The 19812-nt window shown below is 39.2% G+C and overlaps 1 protein-coding gene across 11 annotated transcripts in view; it reads right to left on the bottom strand.

Annotated features, from left to right (window-relative positions):
• LOC129135946 (zinc-regulated GTPase metalloprotein activator 1C) overlaps positions 1-19635 on the bottom strand; it is a 95673-nt gene extending 76038 nt beyond the window's left edge. For all 11 annotated transcript variants that reach the window (XR_008537069.2, XR_010148676.1, XR_008537073.2 and 8 more), the window contains exons 1-5: positions 19351-19635; positions 16415-16550; positions 8275-8334; positions 6691-6728; positions 749-795 (exon numbers count right to left, since the gene is read on the bottom strand). Coding sequence is in view for 7 of the 11 variants with exons in the window: in XM_054658171.2 (XP_054514146.1) it covers positions 749-795; positions 6691-6728; positions 8275-8334; positions 16415-16550; positions 19351-19431 (362 nt within the window). In the remaining 4 variants the exon portion in view is untranslated. The remainder of the gene's footprint in view (positions 1-748; positions 796-6690; positions 6729-8274; positions 8335-16414; positions 16551-19350) is intronic.
• Between the last annotated feature and the right edge of the window lie 177 nt (positions 19636-19812).

Genomic DNA, 19812 nt, shown 5'->3' with positions numbered 1-19812 from the left:
ATCCAATTTGGCTATTTTCTATTTGGCTTATTTATATTTTCTATAATAACCATATTTTCATAAGGAAAAAAGTTACAAAAATACTTAAGTTCAGCCAGGCGCAGTGGATTCATGCCTGTAATCCCAGCACTTTGGGAGGCCGAGGCGGGTGGATCACCTGAGGTCAGGAGCTCGAGACCAGCCTGGCCAACATGGTGAAACCCCAACTCTACTAAAAATAAAATAAAATAAAATAAAATAAATAAAAAAAAAATGCAAAAATTAGCTGGGCATGGTGGCGGGTGCCTGTAATCCCAGCTACTTGGGAGGCTGAGGCAGGAGAATCGCTTGAACCTGGGAGGCGGAGGTTGCAGTGAGCCTGCACTTCAGCCTGGGTGACAGAGTGAGATTCTGTCTCAAAAAAAAATAATAATTATTATTATACATATATATATATATAAAATCTTCAATCCCAAAGAAATTGTATAACAAGAAAATATTTTTAAATGTTAATATTTCCCGAGTTCCTCAAAATTACAGAACTCCTGTGTTCAGCATTCACTTTATGCTATGACAAAAATGACTTTAAGTAAAAGTTTAGTTATGAGATCATTATAAATAGATAGCAATAATTCAACTAAGGGAAAAAAAGAAAATAAATTTTCCTTGACTATGTTTTAAAATTTCTTAGTTTGTTTTTGGTTTTCATCTTAGTGATTTTTCTCTTTACAATTAGCCAGCAATCAATATATACTTTAAATATGAATACCTAGTAGCTTCATTGATAAGGCCATCAGGTTTCTCTTCTGTTAAATGCTAAACAAAAAAAAGTTTGAATAAAGTTACTATAATACAATAAAAAATCTAATGTCAACACAAAGGATTTTACTTCAGAGACATTTTCTTGCATCTAATAAAAACTTCAACAAGTTCTGTTACTGAATACACAAATCCAAAACTAACTTTTCTAGCTGAAAGCATTTTTCTTCCCCATTTGCAATTTTTTTCTACAAGTGAACCTGTGGAGTTTTATAGGGGGAGGAAGAGGGCTTAGGATTTCATACTCCTGACCTTTTCTTTTACTTAAAAGGAAAACCCCTTTGATTCACATAATGTCATAAAAACACAGAAGATTACAGTTCAGATTTTAGGTATTTTCCTTCTTACAAAACTGTTCTGGTTCTAAATATTCATTATTACTTATTTTAAAAAAAGGATAACCACTGAAATATAGTTTCTTAGAATCTAATATACTTCCCTTCACACCAAACCCCCATAGTAGAATCTAAAATACTTCCCTACACCCCAGCCCACAATCATGCACCACGTGAACTCAGTACTAGGCCTTTCAAACACCCTAGAAACAAATAAGTGGTGGGAAGGCTGATTCAGCCCTGATTCTAGCCTAAAAGCAGTTTATCATTTAGAAACCCATACTTGCTAATCTGGCCTCTCAGTGCAACTGTTTATTTTACTGACCTCTCCAGAGTCAGGCTAACTCCAAAAAATATTTTGACACTGACTTAGAGCGCAAATGGTAGTTTTCATCTCTCTGGAGGCAAGTTTTGTTGTCTGTTTTTTTTTTCCCCCTCATAATCCTGTTTACATCCCTAACGTCATCAACATCACAAGCTTCTTCTCTGGGTAATTACACTTTTACCCTCATTACCTCAAACCTCAATAGAGGTTCCCTGTCACAATAAAAAGCTGGCTACTGAGGTTTAGAGGCAACTAGATTATAGTAATACTCCATATGTGAAGCCAACTTTACAAATGAATTAAATCCTTGAATCTAACTTTATAAATTATATACATTTTTCTCATTTAGCTTTCATAATAATTATGGGAGATGGCTATTTTCATTTATAAAGAAACTAAATCTAACACCCTCATCATCACAGGATACTATATTTTATATACAATCACAGGGAGTTTTTTTTTTAATTGAACACACACCCATCAAGTAAAATGAACATAATTTTAAAGTCTTTGTGAAATCTTCTATGCCACATAAAATCAGTCTGTGTACAATGCTACATAAATGTCAATAACCATATATCAGAGCCAAACCAGTTTCATAATTCATGGGGAGATGATCATTAGGGGTATCTGAATAGTTTGGAACCTCAGAGCAAGCAGGTAATAATTTTATTTAACAAGCTTGATTAGGTCTATAGAAGAAACATTTTTTCCTTCTAAAAGTTCAGCAAATTCTATTTTGAGGAAAACAAAACTGAAATAAAATCATGGCAATGATACTTCTACTTCAGGCAAAATCTTGTTCAATTCAACTGCAGACCCATTCTGCAATTATGGAAGTCACAGAACTTGACAAGTATTGTATCAAAAATCATTCCATGCCAAAAGATCAAGTTTAATATTTTTTTCATAATTTATCTTGGCCTGAGGCTACAACAAGTCCTATTGTTATATACTCTGCCTCTAGAGAATGAGGCTGCTAACAGACCTTGGAATGGTGCCTGGCACAAAGGCTCAAGAAATATTTGTTGAATGAATTGTAATTAACACCTCCTGTTGTGGGGATACATAAAAGATGTTACATGAAAAATGCCATCTAACATGCAGCAACAAATCTCTTCCCATTAAGCAGTAAATCTACTTAACAATGATATATTTTTGGCAAGGCATCTGCCTCTGAATGATCCTATAGTACTGAAAATTCTTTTTAAACTGAAATATTTTTCAAGATATTATATTATTGACCTTATGAAAGCTTTTTTAACATATGAAATTGGGGTTATTTGGCTATGAGTTTGTGAGGCATAAAAATGATATGACAGAAGAATTACAGATTTGTTTTTGCATTTCCATGCCTAAATGTAACTAATACAATGTTAGTTTCACAAGGTAATGTGCAATGTTTTAAATGCATTTACCTCTCCAAAATATTAGAATTCTTCACTCAAAGCTAACAGTGGTAGACTAACATTTTACTACTTCCAGGCAGTCAGAAAGTATCAAATATAAAAATAAATGAAAATCACCCCAAATGAGAGCCTGCCAATATTTACAGCTGTATTAAAATTATATGTAATCATATACAATTATAGCAGAAGAGATAAATGTCCTCTTCTATGCCCATAGGAAAGCTATACAAACATTTAAAAAAGTAAGTGCATATTAACATTTATTTTCTTTAGACATCAGCCCTGCATTTCCCTCGTGTGACTTCCTACCTTCCCAAGTCAAACTCTGCAAAAAGTATAAAATCAATGTCTTCTATTCAAAAGAACATTCTCCAATAATACATTATATACCATTTGGTCATTAAGTCAGATGACTTTCATTTATAAAATAAAACAAAATGGAAATTTTGGCATTCTATTCCACCTGTATAAGTAAATGAAGAAAAAATTTTTGCAAAATATTTTTTAAATATTTTATATTACATAGATGTCCAAAGTATTCCTTATCTCTGCTTAACAACTATGGCTTTTGCTTATATATCAAAAAAGACAAAAATAATTTTGATACTAATTAATCCAACATATTCAAAAGGCTAAGGATCAAAACCCCAATTTAACTTACCACAAGAAACAAAGGAAATTAAAGGGGAGTGGTGTGAGATGTTGGTCAAAGAATACAAAGTTTGTTATACAAGATGCATAAGTCATGGAGAGCTAATTACAGCATGATGACTGTAGTTAATTCTATTGTATACTTGAATCTGCTAAAACATAGATCTTAATTGTTCTTACCACACCCTCTCAAAAAAATAGCAATGTGAGGTGATGGATAGGTTAACTAGCTCGATTGTTTTATAATGTAATTCACACATTGTATACCTTAAATATATATAATTTTTACTTGTCAATTATACCTCAATAAAGCTGGAGGGTTAGGGAGAGAAACAAAGGAACTCTCTGAAATAACACCACTGTAGATCTAACTTCATGAAGGGCTATAGGGTGTCCTTTTCTGCAGAAATAAAGAAAGAAGCTGGACCGAAAAAAGAGAAAGAAAGAAAAGAAAAAACTATCTTAAAACCCACTGGCTATGAAAGAACACTGCTGTTGACCAGAGTGGAAATAAATCTAGTGTCAAAGATGTCTGGTGTCATTTTTAAAAAGCAGCAGCAGGAGCTATTTCTTTCAAATGGATTGGTTACAGATGTAACACTATTTTAGTTTTTAAAAAATTATTGCATAATGTCAGTCTATTTATTGTTCTGGCCTTTTCCAAGCTAACTGTTTTCTGACTGAATTGTTTCAACAGATTGTGCAATATAACAGAGGAACCAAGAAGAAACCTCTCACTTGACCTTCTCTGGGTAACTTCATTCATTTCTTCTATTGCATTAAATGCTGTCACATTTGTAGAACTGAAAAGAACAATGTCAGTAGCCTGGGTGTCAAGCCCTCAGAATAGAGAGCTGTCATTTTAAGTTGTCCAATTCTTTGCCTATGATTAAAAAATGAATATTTCAGATCAATGGGTGACAATCCCATTAGAGTGATACCCCATGATATCAATTACCACTTCAGTTTCAATTTGGCTGGCTGGCCACAGGGTACCATTTCTCAGCTTTACTTGTGATGGGCTGGCTCTGTGAAGCATTACATTCTTAAATTGCTGCCCATTATCCAAGTGTCATTACTTGTACTGTCTCAGAATTCTCTGAATCACAAGCAGCTACTGAGGTCAAGCTTTGCCACCAGAGGAATTGGACAAGTTGGAAAATTCTTTATATCAAGGCAAAGTTATTTATCTGGCATCCGACTTAGAAAATCTAAAGTTTCCATTATCCTGACAGTGTGTCAGTTTTGTGTAGGTATATTGATTTAATAATTTAAGAGGTTTTATCAAGGTAGCAGGAGGTTAAACGTTTACTGTGTTTGCATTATTCAGAATGTTGCTTTGTTTTTTTGGCCTCCATCATGCTGATAATAGATTCTATTTAACTCTTCTCCATACCCAACTATACATATAAAATTTTTCCTATAATCATAAAATACATAAACAGTTTGACTTTTAGCATGGAATTTTCAGTCTACCAAAATAAAAAAAAAACAAAATGTCTTAGCAGTTATCTGTCACATAGGTATATCAAATTTTGTAATAAATTTATGGAAGAGGTAGATTCAAACATGCCTATAATAAACATTCAAAATGAATAATTTGGGGCTTTTTTGCTACCTCCATAAGCATTTTGCAAGAAATATGATTTCCAACAGTCATTGGAATTTTTCTGCGTGAAACTGTAATACTGTATTTGGGATCATTCTTTGATTCTTAAATTATATTCATAAATTCATAAATTGAGATTTTAAACTCTAAAAAAGGAGTTTTCTTCCAAACTTTTCAAATTAGGGCACTCTATCAATGAGGGAGAGAAGGCCCAGTGAAGAGGTATTGGTAGCTATTTGACAAACCTGACATATCCCCTTAGAGCATAATTTCAGCAAAGATTTGGGAAAAAAAAGCAAACTTAAACATTAACAAGTTCAGGCCGGGTGTGGTGGCTCATGCCTGTAATCCCAGCACTTTGGGAGGCCGAGGCAGGTGGATCACTTGAGGTCAGGAGTTCATGACCAGGCTGGTCAACATGGTAAAATCCTGTCTCTACTAAAAATACAAAATTAGCTGGGCATGGTGGTGTGCATCTGTAATCCCAGATACTCAGGAGGCTGAGACAAGGGAATCACTTGAACCTGGGAGGTGGAGGTTGCAGTGAGCCAAGATGGTGCCACTGCACTCTAGCCTGGGCAACAGAGTGAGACTCTGTCTCAAAAAAAAAAAAAAAAAATTAACACGTTCAGATATGAGGTTGGATACAAAACAGACACTAATTTTTAAACACTGAATTTAAACTTCTAAAAACTTACTGCTTTGGGCCCTATCCATATGCTCAGATTGGGAACGGGTCAGTGGGTGGGATGATTTCATTCTCTTCTGCCTTTAGTGGTATTTCACTTGGGAACTTGAGAAACATCATTTTACTGTATGTAACAACATACTTTTAAAGATCTTACTAAATGCATTTTATAAATTAAACCTCATTTAAATGCATTCTAGGACCTTAGAAGTTAACAAAAACATTCATAGCAGGATGTCTTTTACACTTGATCTTAGCCAAAAGACCAAGAAGCGATGCAAGATGCCTTTTAATGGAGAGAGTCTTCTTACTAATCCTATGTGTATATCCTGATTTTCTTCAATATGTACTTTTTAAATTTTAAGTTCCAGGGTACATGCTCAGGATGTGCAGGTTTGTTACATAGGTAAACGGGTGCCATGGTGGTTTCCTGCACCTATTAACCCATCACCTAGGTCTTCAATATTTTTTAAAAACTCATTTCCAGTGTGTGTTTAATAGTAATTTAACAAGAAAAATAAGATCTCAGATGCTTTATCAAGCTCAGCTTCTTCTATGGAACAGAAAAACTTACCAATATTGGAGTTGAATCCTTGTGAAGAGTTATACATACCAAACTCTATCCTAACCCCATATGCTTATTACAAATTATAATTCCAAATTTTATCACCAAATCAAACTCAGAGTAATAGAAAAGAAATATTTAACACAAACTAATAATTAAAACACAAATTTCACCTATTGTTCAGAATATCTTTTTGAGAAAGGTTTTTGTTAAAGAAAATTTCAGATACAAACATAAAGAAAATTAAACAATCAATCCCCATATTCCCAGCTCTCAATAATGAGCCACTCATAGCAATCTTTCAACTTACTTTTAATCCATATTTTGAATCCACAATAGTTATGATACCTACAAAGGAAAAAACATTTTAATCACTTTTTAAAAAGAATGTTTATTAATATTTGTGCAACCATACTTCAGAATGAAAATTAAAACTAACCTATTTCAGTTCACAAATACTACTCAATAAAACAATGTACTGTTTTTTTCTCTTGCCAGTGCTGCCATTTAATTAAATTCCAGTAATAAGTCAATGCATTTCCTGAGTGGCTAGCACTATTTTAAGGCACTAGAGAAGATATAAAACAAGTAAAAATTTTAAATTAAATAAATAAGAAAATAAGATTTCCTTGGCACTGAAAAAGCTTACAATCCAAAATATAAGTCAAATTTCATAACATAGTCAAATGTGATAAGTACATAAGACAGGTTATTTCTAGTTTATTTTCACATAATCAAAATCAAGACTTTTCTTAAGATTTAAATTATTGCCTAAAGAATGAGACATCTTAAGGTATCATCCTAACATCTCTCACCAAATCCAAATCCAACTCATAAATGTTTTACATAACATATGCCTAAGTTTCCAAACTACCAATTCATTTTGCAATCTCTGAATATATGCTGATAACAAAAGAATGAGTTTAATTATGCCTAAGGAATTCAACCAGTTACCCGCCACATATATTAGAGCTCAATGATGGGGCCCAGCTTAATAATTCTTAAATTTCTTAATGATTATTACTTTTGAAAAAGTAAGAAAATTTCGACTGGTTTTTAAAAAGGTGAAAAAGGGAAAGAGAAAGGGAGAAAACATAGTCGCTTAACTAAGAAAGTTTCTAATATATTTTAAATGAAGGCATATCATTGCCCAAAAGTGTTCAGGTAAATAAAGTAAGGGAGGAGTGTTTAATTCTTATCTTCAAGAGAAAATAAAAGCAAAAATATGATCCTCATATTGCCTGGAGGATTAAAATAAAAGGCTCTAACATTATATTAAGGGCATAAATCAAACAACAGAGGATACAGAAAACCTACAAAGCATTTTTTTTTTTAAAGAAAACCTTAGTGGAAGCACTAAATTGGAAGTTGAGTGACATCGAGTTCCACCACTGTCTGGGGTTTTTTAATCTATATGAACAAAGATTTCATCATTAAACTAAAGTGTGAAAAGAACAACAATGCAAGGAATTAAAGTTATAATATGAATGAACAACAATAAGCTTAACCGTAAAGATTTTACTAAAAAACAAAAGAGGCAGGGTGTGGTGGCTCACGCCTGTAATCCCAGCACTTTGGGAGGCCAAGGCTGGCGGATCACCTGAAGTCAGGGGTTCAAGACCAGTCAGGCCAACATGGCGAAACCCCGTCTCTACTAAAAATCCAAAAATTAGCCAGGTACGATGGTGCACGCCTGTAGTCCCAGCTACTCGGGAGGCTGAGGCAGGAGAATCACTTGAACCCAGGAGGTAAAGGTTGCAGTGAGCCGAGATCATGCCACTGCACTCCATGCACTCCAGTCTGGGCAACAAAGTGAGACTCTGTCTCAGAAAAAACAAACAAACAAACAAACAAAAAAACAAGAAAGATAAAAGAAAACTGTTTTTTAACTTACCATCAAGGTAAACATCACTCCCTAATTCAGCATCAACCCAAAACATAGAAGCCACTGCACCTGAAAATATATAATATTCATCAAATAAAAATATTTCTTCACACTGAGAAACATGATTCTATCCATGTTTCAATTTGCCCTGATAAAATTAACAGGTAAACACATATATCTTCTTATGGAAATTATAGTGATAGAAGCTTTAACTATTTATAGCAAAAGGGAATTATAGTGATAGAACCTTTTACTATTTATACCCATTCCATTTCCATCTCTCTTGTTATTTCCTTTAAAAAAGACCAATTCTAACCACATATAAACAAAACATCATTCTTCTACCGATGCCATAATAATTTAATTAACAGATATTATCAAACAATTTGAGCAGTATGGCTTTGTGCACATCAGCCTTATTTTTATTTTCTCACCTCTTTAATATGATAATCATTCAATCATAAATAGTGAATTATCACTCTAAAGGAAAAGGAAAACAAAACACAGATAATTCCAAAATCACTTGCCCCCAAAAAATTTACTTGTAATCTGTGTAGAACTAGAAGTAAAATTATATACTCTATGGCATTACTAATTATTCCTCACACTATTTATTTAGGACTGTATAAAACCTGGGTCTTAGGAAAAATTTTTCCTAAATAATAAATTAAAACTTGCTTTTGACAGAAATTGGTTCAGTACCAAACCAGATACCCTGATTAGTATGCCACAACGCAAGAAAAAGAAAACTGACAGCAAGGAAAGTATTTGATTTTTGAAAGCATCACAGGCCCAGTTAGTGACAGGGCTGTCTAAAAGAATGAGTGTAGGAGAAAAACAAGGATAATCAAACTCATTCCAACGTCTAAAGCTGTCCACCTGCTCTGACAAGATGTGGTCCCCCAAGCATCACTCGGTGTCAACAATGAAATACCTGTCAGCTGTTTACAGTGATTACTCATGCAAGATATAGCAAGGGCCACAAGATCTAATGGTTTCCTGATACCTATTGATTTTTTTTTCCCAAAAACGTAATAGTTTTCCAATTTGACTCAAATAGGATCTGTGAGTAACAGGGGCTGAATCAATGTCCGTTCTTTTCAAGGAAATTACTTTACCATGACAATTATTTAACTTAGAACTGGAGAGTGTCAGTCTCCAGAACAGGAAACAACTGAATTGCCAATAAGAATTTTGTTCACTTTCTTGGCTAAAACATGATTTTAATTAATGAGGGGGAAAATTAAATCTACTGTATCACTACTCCAAACAATAAGTCATTTAAAAAAGCATGAATTTTTTCACTCAGTAAAATATCTAACATACATAAATCATTTTGTAATTTTTAAAAATTCATTGATTTTTATTCTAATAAATAGTTTACAAATCCTACTGTTAATATTTGCCTCTTAAGTTGAAATGTAAGAGTATATTAATGCTTTATTCTAAAACTGGTATTTATCTTTGATATAATACTTGCCAGACTACATGAGAAAGATCTATTTAAAATTTGGATGTAGGTATTTAGGAGGAGTAAAGATGAATGAACAAAATTGATCAGTGGCTCTCAAACCAGGGTGCTTTTCTCCCCAGGGAATATTTGGCAATGTCTGAAGATGTTTTTGGTTGTCTTAACTAGGGGAATGCTACTGGCATCTAGTGGGTAGAAGCCAGGGATGTTGTTAAATATCCTACTCTGCACAGGGCAACCCCCTCACAACAAATAATTATCCAACCCAAAATGTTATTTGTGCTGACACTGAGAAAACCTGAACTACATTTTAGAATCTCCCTTCTTCAAAATCTAATAAAACAAAAAATAAAAATAAAAAATAAAACAAAAAGGCCAACATTTTATTAGCAGCAACCAAATATAAAAGGGCCTGCCATAAATTTTGAAGACTGATAGTCAAAATAAGAAACAAAGTTATATGTGATTGATGGTCATTCCCAACTCTACCCCTACCTCCAATAAGAGGTTGTAGGGAAATAGTTTACAAAATGCTAAACACTTACCAGAAATACACTCCAAAATGGCAAAAAGTAGAGCCGAGGAATGAATAAGCAACACAGGGAAAAGTCAACAGAAAAATGTCAAGAGTGAGTTTTAACCATCTCCATGCTTTGGGAAGGAGAAGGTCAGGTCACATTCTAGGGCTCAGAACAAAGAGAAATGAGAGGTCTGAGGTCGAATGATGTCCCCATACAAGGCAAAGGAATTTTATACATAAGCAGCTGGTCAGACCCAAGAGTGAAATACTTGGTACTTCAAGAGAGCAGAGCCTAAAAGCTACATTGCCCCATTTGGCTCTCTGAATCACCACTTTTCCCTTCTCTTTCCCTCCACTCCAACAATATACAGCTTTCAAACTAGGGCTCAGGAGAAAAACAAACTTGGTTAAGGAGAGTGGAGTATTAAAAATATTTCCCATCAGCACCACATAGAAGTTCTCCCATATCAAGAAGAAACATGTATGCATATGTATTACAGCCTGACAAAAAGAAACACACACATACAGGGAATAAAAAGCAAGAAAGAACACAAAATGAAGAAATGAATAGGACACACAAGTGGCAAAGAACCCATTCTGGAAGGATACATAACCCAATAAAAACTAAAGAAAATTCTCAACAACTTCATCATAATGAAGAACTTGAAAACAATACAACCTTATAATAAACAAGCTCAAAAGCAAGAAGAAGCAGAATAAGATGAAAATGCAGTTTGTAGTGCTAAAGAAACTTAGAGCCTATATAACACAATGACTTAACCAATTAATTCATTTAAAATATCAAAAACAGGACAGACACTGGAGAAAACAGAATTATTGACAAAAAGAAAGGCTTCAGATGATCACAGTAAATGCAAAGGTAAAAGACAAATCAAAGCAATTAGAATACATACGAAGAACAAAAGAAAATTCAGTATTAAAAAAACTGGTGTCATGAAGTAGAGGATCTAATAATTTGACCAAAAAAAAGTATTCATGGTAATAAACAAGGAAAATGTTCTTAGAAGAACTAAGGGCATATTATAATTTAGGGAAAAATGATTATAAGTGACACTTAGATATACCTTGCTTATATTACTGAATTTCAAAAATAAAGAGGAAAACTCTCAGGCATTTTAGATTAAAAAAAAAAGTGCCATCAAGGAGGGAGGGAGAAAAATCAGACTTTTCTACAGTAACACTAGATGTCCCAAAATAATAAAACAGTGACCACAAAGTTCTAATGAAAGTGTTCCCAAACAAGTTATTTTTCAGGAACGAAAGCAATAGACAGACATTCTCAAACATTAAAGAAAACAGCAAGCATTGAAACTCAGAGACTATAATACTCACAAATTCTTCCTAATAAAAGGAGAAAACATTGGACAAAGAAATCTAGCCAATCAAACACTAGGAGATTATGGAACAACATTTACAAAGTTGAGGGGGAAAAAAGTGTGACTGATAAATTTTATACCTAGCCAAGTAATCCTTCAAGTAATATAAAAACAAAAGACAAATATTTTGAATTAATGAAGTGTATAAGAACCCAAAGAATGCATGCAGTACCTGTAACTTGAAAAGACTGCCTGACAATGAAATTCAATCAGGAGATGGACTAACTTGGGAATGGAGAAGCAACAGTACTGGTAATGAGCACCAAAACTATTAAAACATAGAACTAAAAGAATTATGACAGAACCATGACAACATAAAGAATATGATCAACATGAAACTAGGCCAATTAATATCCTACAATGGCCTCTAAGTGTTCAAGTGAAAGGAACAGTCACCTGTTTCTCACTTTAAATCAAGAGCTAGAAATGATTATGCTTAGTGAGGAAGTTATGTTGAAAGCCAAGATACGCCAAAAGTTAGGTCTCTTGAGCCAGTTAGCTAAGTTGTGAATGCAAAGGAAAAGTTCTTGAAGGAAATTAAAAGTGCTACTCCAGTAAACACACAAATGATAATAAAACAGCCTTATTGCTGATATGAAGTGGTCTGGATAGATGATCAAACAAGCCACAATGTTCCCTTAAGCCAAAGCCTAATTCAGAGCAACCCTAACTCTCTTCAGTTCTATGAAGGCTGAGAGAGGTGAGGAAGCTAGAGAAGAAAAGTTGGAAGGTAGCAGAGGTTGGTTCACAAGATTTAAAGAAAGAAGTCATCTCCATAACATAAAAGTGCAAGGGAAAGCAGCAAATGCTGATATAGAAGCTGTAGTAAACTACCTAGAAGATGTAGCTAACATCATTCATGAAAGTAGCTACACTAAGCAACAGACTTATTTTTTATTTATTTATTTATTTATTTTGAGATGGAGTCTCACTCTGTCACCCAGGCTGGAGTGCAATGTGCAATCTCAGCTCACTGCCACCTCTGCCTCCCGGGTTCAAGCCATTCTCCTGCCTCAGCCTCCCAAGTAACTGGGATTACAGGCTCCCACCACCAAGCCAGGCTAATTTTTGGTATTTTTAGTCGAGATGGGGTTTCACTATGTTGGCCAGGCTGGTCTTCAACTCCTGAACTCGTGATCTGCCCATCTCGGCCTCCCAAAGTGCTGAGATTACAGGCATGAGCCACCGAGCCCGGCCAGCAACAGATTTTTAATGGAGATGAAATGGCCTCCTTTTGGAAGAAGATGCCATTTAGGACTTTCATAGGTATAGAGAAGTCAATGCCTGGCTCCAAAGATTCAAAGGACAGGCTGACTCTCTTGTTAGAGGCTAAAGCAGCTGGTGACTTCAAGTTGAAGCCAATAATCATTTACCATCCTGAAAATTCTAGGGCCGTTAAGAATTATGCTATATCTCCTCTGCCTGTTTTCTATAAATAATAAAGCCTAGATGACAGCACATCTGTTTACAGCATGGTTTATTTTAAGCCCACCATTGAGATCTACTGCTTAGAAAAAAAAAGATTCCTTCAAAATATTATTGCTCATTGACAACGCACCTGATCACCCAAGAGCTGTGATGGAGATGTACAAGATTAATGTTGTTTTCATGCCTGCTAACACAACATCCATTCTGCAGCCCACTGATCAAGGAGTAACTTTGACTTTTAAGTCTTATTTAAGAAATATATTTCATAAGGCTATAGCTACCATAGATAGTGATTCCTCTGATGGATCTAGGCAAAGTAAATTGAAAACCTTCTGGAAAGGATTCATCATTCTAGATGCCATTAAGAACATTCGTGATTCATGGGAGATCAAAGTATCAACATGAATAGGAGTTTGAAAGATGATTCCAGCCCTCACAGATGACTTTGAGGGATTTCAGACTTCAATGGAGGAAATAACTGCAGATATGGTGGAAACAGTAAGAGAACTAGAATTAGAAGGGGAGTCTGAAGATGTGACTCAATTCCTGCAATCTCATAAGAAAACTTTAACTAATGAGAAGTTGTTTCTTATGGACGGGAAAAGAACGTGGTTTCTTGAGATGGAATCTACTCCTGGTGAAGATGCTATGAACACTGTCAAAATGACAACAAAGGATTTAAAATATGACAGAAGCTTAATTGATAAAGCAGGGTTTGAGAGGACTGACTCCAATTTTGAAAGAAGTCATACTGTGGGTAAAATGCTATCAAATAGCATCATGTGCTATAGAGACATCTTTTATGAAAGGGAGAGTCAACTAATGCAGCAAACTTCATTATTATCTTATGAAATTGCGATAGCCACCCCAACCTTCAGTAACTACTACCCTGATTGGTCAGCACCCATCAACATTGTGGCAAGACCCTCTACCAGCAAAAAGATTATGACTTGCTGAAAGCTGAGATGATCGTTAGCATTTTTTAGCAATAAATATTTTTAATTAAGGTATGTATGTTTTTTAGACAATTCTATTACACATTTTATAGACTACAGTATAGTATAAACACAGCTTTTTTTTTTTTTTTTTTTTTTTTTTTTTTAAGAAATGGGGTCTCATGCTGTCATCCAGGCTGGAGTGCAGTGGTGCAATCATGACTCACTGCAGCCTCAAACTCCTGAGCTCAAGTGATCCTCCCAAGTAGCTGGGACTACAGGCCTGTCACATCACACCCGGCCAAAACGCATAACTTTTATATGCAATGGGAAACAAAAAAATGTGTGTGACTCACTCTATTGTGATATTCAGTTTACTGCAGTGATATGGAACTAAGCCCACAATATCCCTGCGGTATGGCTGTACAGTATAAGAATCACCTGAAGGGCTTATTAAAAACAGCTTGCTGGACCCCCTCCCTTAGAGATTCCGATTCAGTAGATCTGGGTTGGTCAAGAATTTGCATTTCTAACAAGCTCCCAGCTGAGGCTGAGGCTGCCATTCAACATACTACCAAGTAGCACTGGCATAGAGAGATCCCTGGAATAAAATTTACCTACTTGTGTGTGTGTGTATGAATGTGTGTGTGTGTGTGCGTGTGCATGTGCGTGTGTGTGTGTGTGTATACAGTCTTGCTCTGTTGCCTGGGCTGGAGTGCAGTGGCGTGATCTCGGCTCACCGCAACCTCCGCCTCCCAGCTTTCAAGCGATTCTCATGCCTTAGCCTCCTGAGTAGCTGGGATTATGGGGTGCGCCACAACGCCTGGCTAGTTTTTGAATTTTCAGTAGAGACTGGATTTCACCATGTTGGCTAGGGTGGTCTTGAACTCCTGGCCTCAAGGGATCCACCTGCCTCAGCCTCCCAAAGTGCTGGGATTACAGGCATGAGCCACCATGCCCAGCCCCTACTTGTATATCACAATAGTGAGATGATTACTTTTCAACTTTCTTCTTTGTATTTTTTAGGTATTTAAATTTTTTTACAATGAATGTTCCATCTTTACCCAAACAATAAAATCTTTATTGTAAAGAAAGTTAGAAGCAAGAAACATTAACATTTTTATATCTACAATTTGTATAAAAGCTTTCTCTGTGATCTTTAGTTTTTCTTTCTTCCTCTGAAAAGCTGAATCATGTTTAATTAAACTCTCAAAAGTATCAAGTTTTTGTCTATAAAATGGCAAAACTGGCTATGATGAAATAAACTGATATTTGCTATTTCTAATAAAAGCATACAATATATTTTTCTTTCTTACCAGATTCAAATAATATTTAACGCCAACATATTAGTCCAAGTCCTATCATCAGTCAGATTTATCAGAAAGGTATGAAAACCCATGCCTACTATAAGGACCAAAATAGCCTAATTCAATACTACTTTGAAAACATGGGGATGATGTTATTATGTAATTGTTTTAAGCACAATAACCACTGATCACATTTGAACTCTCAGGACACTTCAATATTTCTTTTGGACAACTATGACCTGTTTAGTAAATTACCCCCAAATACTTTAATATAGTTTTACAAATCACCCCAATGCCAGAGACCCAGATCAAAAAGAAAATAATGGTATGGGTCAGATTCACAGAATAAGCACTAACTTTTATGCAAACTGAAAATAAAGATTTTATCTAAAAGTCATTTGGGGAAAATAAGCAGACTTTATCAAGAATTAGAGCTTGGTAAGAAGGTAACAGAAACCCATTGTTAGAAACAGGTTGACTCTGTGTAGCTTTCCATAGTAGAGTTTAGAGTTTCTTGTCATGATTACCTTATCAATGCAGTATAATAACTACTTACACAGCACTTACATTGTATTAGGTATTATAAGTAATCTACAGATGATTTAAAGTATATGGGAGGATGTACATAGGTTATAGGCACATACTACACCATTTTATGTAAGGGACTTGAACATTAATAGATTTTGGTATCCTCAGAGGTTCCGGAACTAAGTAATCTAGTAAACCTCAGATTCTAGGTTGACATTCAGGCCCCCAGTAGTCACTTGGCCCCATGTGGACAGTCAGGTGCCAGGTTCACATGATGTCTTAACTGGACACCAAGGGGCCAGTTTGATACCCAAGTCCTGTGTGGCTGCCATGTCCAAGGTTACACTCAAGCCCCAAGTGGACAGCAGACCCTAGGTGAATAATACAACCCAGGTGGTCATTAGGACCCAGAATGACACCAGTCCCCAGGTTAACAGGAAGCCCCCAGTGGGTACCCAGGCCCCAGCTGGACATCAGGCCTAATGTGGACACCCAAGATCAAGATGGACATCAGGACTCAGGTGGACATCTGGTGACAGGTGGACATCAAGCCTGATGTGTACCTTGTCCCCGGGTGGTCATCAGGCCCCAGTTCAACACCAGTCCCTGGGTGGATTCCTCGGCTCCAGGTGGAATTCCGGTCTTCAGCTGAACATCAGATCCCAGGTGAACACCAGGTTTTAGGTGGACATTAGGCTCCTGGTGGACATAAAGTACCAGTGGACATCCATGCTGCAGGTGGACACCAAGGGCCCAGATGGGCATCAGGCCCCATTTGGACATTGAGGCCCCAGGTGGATATCAGGCCTCAGGTGAACCCAAGGTCCAACATAGACATCAGGCCTTAGGTTGACACTCAAGCACCAGATGGACTGCTGCACCTAAGCAGAAAATAGACCCCTATCTGGATATCTAAGATACAGGCATACAACAAGCCCCAGGCTGACATCCAGACCCCAGGAGGACACCATACCCCAGGTGAACAGCAGGCAACAGTTTGGCACCAAGTACCTAAGTGAAACAAAGCCTTAGGTGATTACCAGGCCATAGGTAGTCATTAGTCTCCAGCTGGACAATAGTCCCTAGGTGGATACCTAGGCCCCAGGTGGACACTAGACCCCAAATTAACACAAAAACCAAGTAAAAAATCAAGCCCCAAGTGGACAACCAGGCCCTAGGTAAATACACAAACCTCAAGCTGACACCAGGCCCTATTTGGACACCCAAGCCCTAGGTGGACTTCAGGCCACAGGTGAACACTGAACTCTAGAAGGTCTTCAGACCCCGTGTTGACTACCTGGCCCCAGGGGGACACCAGGCATAGATGAACTTTGGGCACCAGCTGTACATCAGGTTCCAGGCAAATGTCCAGGCCCCAGGTGGATATCAAACCTCAGATGAACACCAGGCCCCAGGTAGACATCACAAACCAAGTGGACACTCAGACCCCTACTGAATATCCATCCCCAGGTGGACATCCATCCCAAGGTGGACATGAGGCCACAGATGTACACTTAAGCCTAAGGCAAACCCCAGGCCCCAGGAAAACTCCAGGCTCCATGAGGGCACTCAGACCCCAGGTGGATGCATTGGTCCTAGGTAAATACAAGGCCCCAGGTAGACATCAGGCTCCAGTGAACACCGGAGCCTAGGTGGGTACCTAGTCCCCAGGTATGCAACAAGCAGAAGGTTGACCCCGTCCCCAGCTGAACTCTGGGCCCCAGCTGAACATCATAACCCAGATGGTCACCCAGGCTCCAGGTGAACACATGGTCTTAGGTAGACATCAGGCCCCACATGAACACCCAAGCCCCAGGTAGATATCAGGCCTTAGGTGTACACCAGACCTCAGGCGGGCATCTGGCTCCAGATGGCCATAGGTGGATAACTAAGCTTCTCCTGGATATCAGGCCCCAGGTAGACACCAGGCTCCAGGTGAACATCTAGCCCCAGGGGGACATCCAGCCCCTGGTGGACATCAGGGCTGACATGGATAAACAGTTTACAGATGGGCACCTGCCACAGGTGCCTCACCTCTACTCCCTGAAACCTCACTTCCCCTCATGGGACTTCTGTCCGACTTGGGGTACCCCTAGCCGCCCTAGGCACACACTGGACTCGAACCAGGGGTGCCAGAGTCCCTGGGGCTCAGCGCAAGGGTTCATGGGAATACACTTTCGTCCGTGGAGGACCCAGTCCTCACTTCTCGGCGGCGCAGTGTTTTTTTTCTCTGCCCCAGGTGCCTCACCTTCCCCTCATGGGCCTTCTGTCCACCTTGGGGTACCCCTAGCGGCCCGAGGCATACCCTGGGCTCGAAGCAGGGATGCCAGGGTCCCCGGGGTGCAGCGCAAGGGCTGATGGGGAGACACTTGCTTCCGTGGGGGACCCAGGCCCCGTTTCTCTGAGGCGCGTTTTTTTTTTTTTTCCTCTGCCCCAGGTGGGTCACCTTCCCCTCATGGGACTTCTGCCCGCTTTGGGGTACCCCTAGCGGCCCCAGGCACACGCTGGGCTCGAATAAGGGTCGCCAGGGTCCCCGGGGCCCAGCGCAAGGGTTGATGGGAAGACACTTTCACCCGTGGGGGACCCAGGCCCCGCTTCTCCGCAGCGCGTTTTTTTTTTTTTTTTGTTTGCCCCAGGTGACTCACCTTCCCCTCATGGGCCTTCTGTCTGCTTTGGGTTACCCCTAGCAGGCCAGAGGCGCACCCTGGATTCCAGCCAGGGATGCCAGGGTCCCTGGGGCCCAGTGCAGGGGCTGATGAGAAGGCACTTTCTTCCGTGGGGTACCCAGGCCCTGCTTCTCTGTGGCGCGGTTTTATTTTTTTCTTTTCTGCCACAGGTGCCTTACCTCTCCTCCCTCAAACCTCACCTTTCCCTCATAGGCTTTCTGCCCGCCATGGGGTACCCCAAGAGGCCCGAAGCGCACCCTGGTCTTGAACCAGGGATGCCAGGGTCCCCTGGGCCCAGCTCAGGGGCTGATGGGAAGACACTTTCGTCCGTGGGGGACCCAGGCCCCGCTTCTCTGCGGCACAGTTTTTTTTTTTTTTTTTTCCTGTGACAGTTGCCTCACCTCTCCTCCCTCAAATTTCACCTTCCCCTCATGGGCTTTGTGCGCCCAAAGCCCCCCTTGGGGTGCAATTAGCGGCCGAAGCACACCCTGAGCTCGAACCAGGGACACCAGGGTCCCTGGTCCCAGTGCAGGGACTGATGGGAAGACACTTTCGTCCGTGGGGCACCCAGGCCGTGCTTCTCTGTGGCGAAGTTTTTTTTTTTTTTCTCTGCCTCAGGTGCCTCACCTTCCCCTCATGGACCTTTTGTTCGCTTTGTGGTACCCCAAGCGGTCCCGAGGCGCACCCTGGGTCCAAACCAGGGTCGCCAGGGTCCACCGGGCACAGCATAGGGCCTGATGGGAAGGCACTTTCATCCGTGGTGGACCCAGGCCCCGCTTCTCTGAAGCGCGGTCCTCTTTTTTTTTTTTTTTTTTCTGCCCCTGGTGCCTCACCTCTCTTCCCACAAACTTCAACTTCCACTCATGGGGCTTCTGTCCGAGTTGGGGTACGCCTAGTCGCCCGAGGCACACCATGGGCGCGAACCAGGGATGCCAGGGTCCCTGGGGCCCAGCGCAAGGGCTGATGGGAAAAAACTTTCGTCCGTGGATGACCCAGACACTGCTTCGCGGCGCATTTTTTTTTTTTTCTTTGCCCCAGGTGTCTCACCTTCCCGTCATGGGCCTTCTGCCTCTCTGCGCCTGCGCCGGAGCTGTGGGCCTCTCTGCGCCTGCGCCGGCGCTGTGGGCCTCTCTGCGCCTGCGCCGGCGCTGTGGGCCTCTCTGCGCCTGCGCCGGCGCTGTGGGCCTCTCTGCGCCTGCGCCGGCGCTGTGGGCCTCTCTGCGCCTGCGCCGGCGCTGTGGGCCTCTCTGCGCCTGCGCCGGCGCTGTGGGCCTCTCTGCGCCTGCGCCGGCGCT

Source organism: Pan troglodytes, chromosome 11, assembly GCF_028858775.2.
Source record: "Pan troglodytes isolate AG18354 chromosome 11, NHGRI_mPanTro3-v2.0_pri, whole genome shotgun sequence".
NCBI classification, from domain to species: Eukaryota; Metazoa; Chordata; class Mammalia; order Primates; family Hominidae; genus Pan; species Pan troglodytes.
This window is presented reverse-complemented; position numbering and strand designations above follow the sequence as displayed.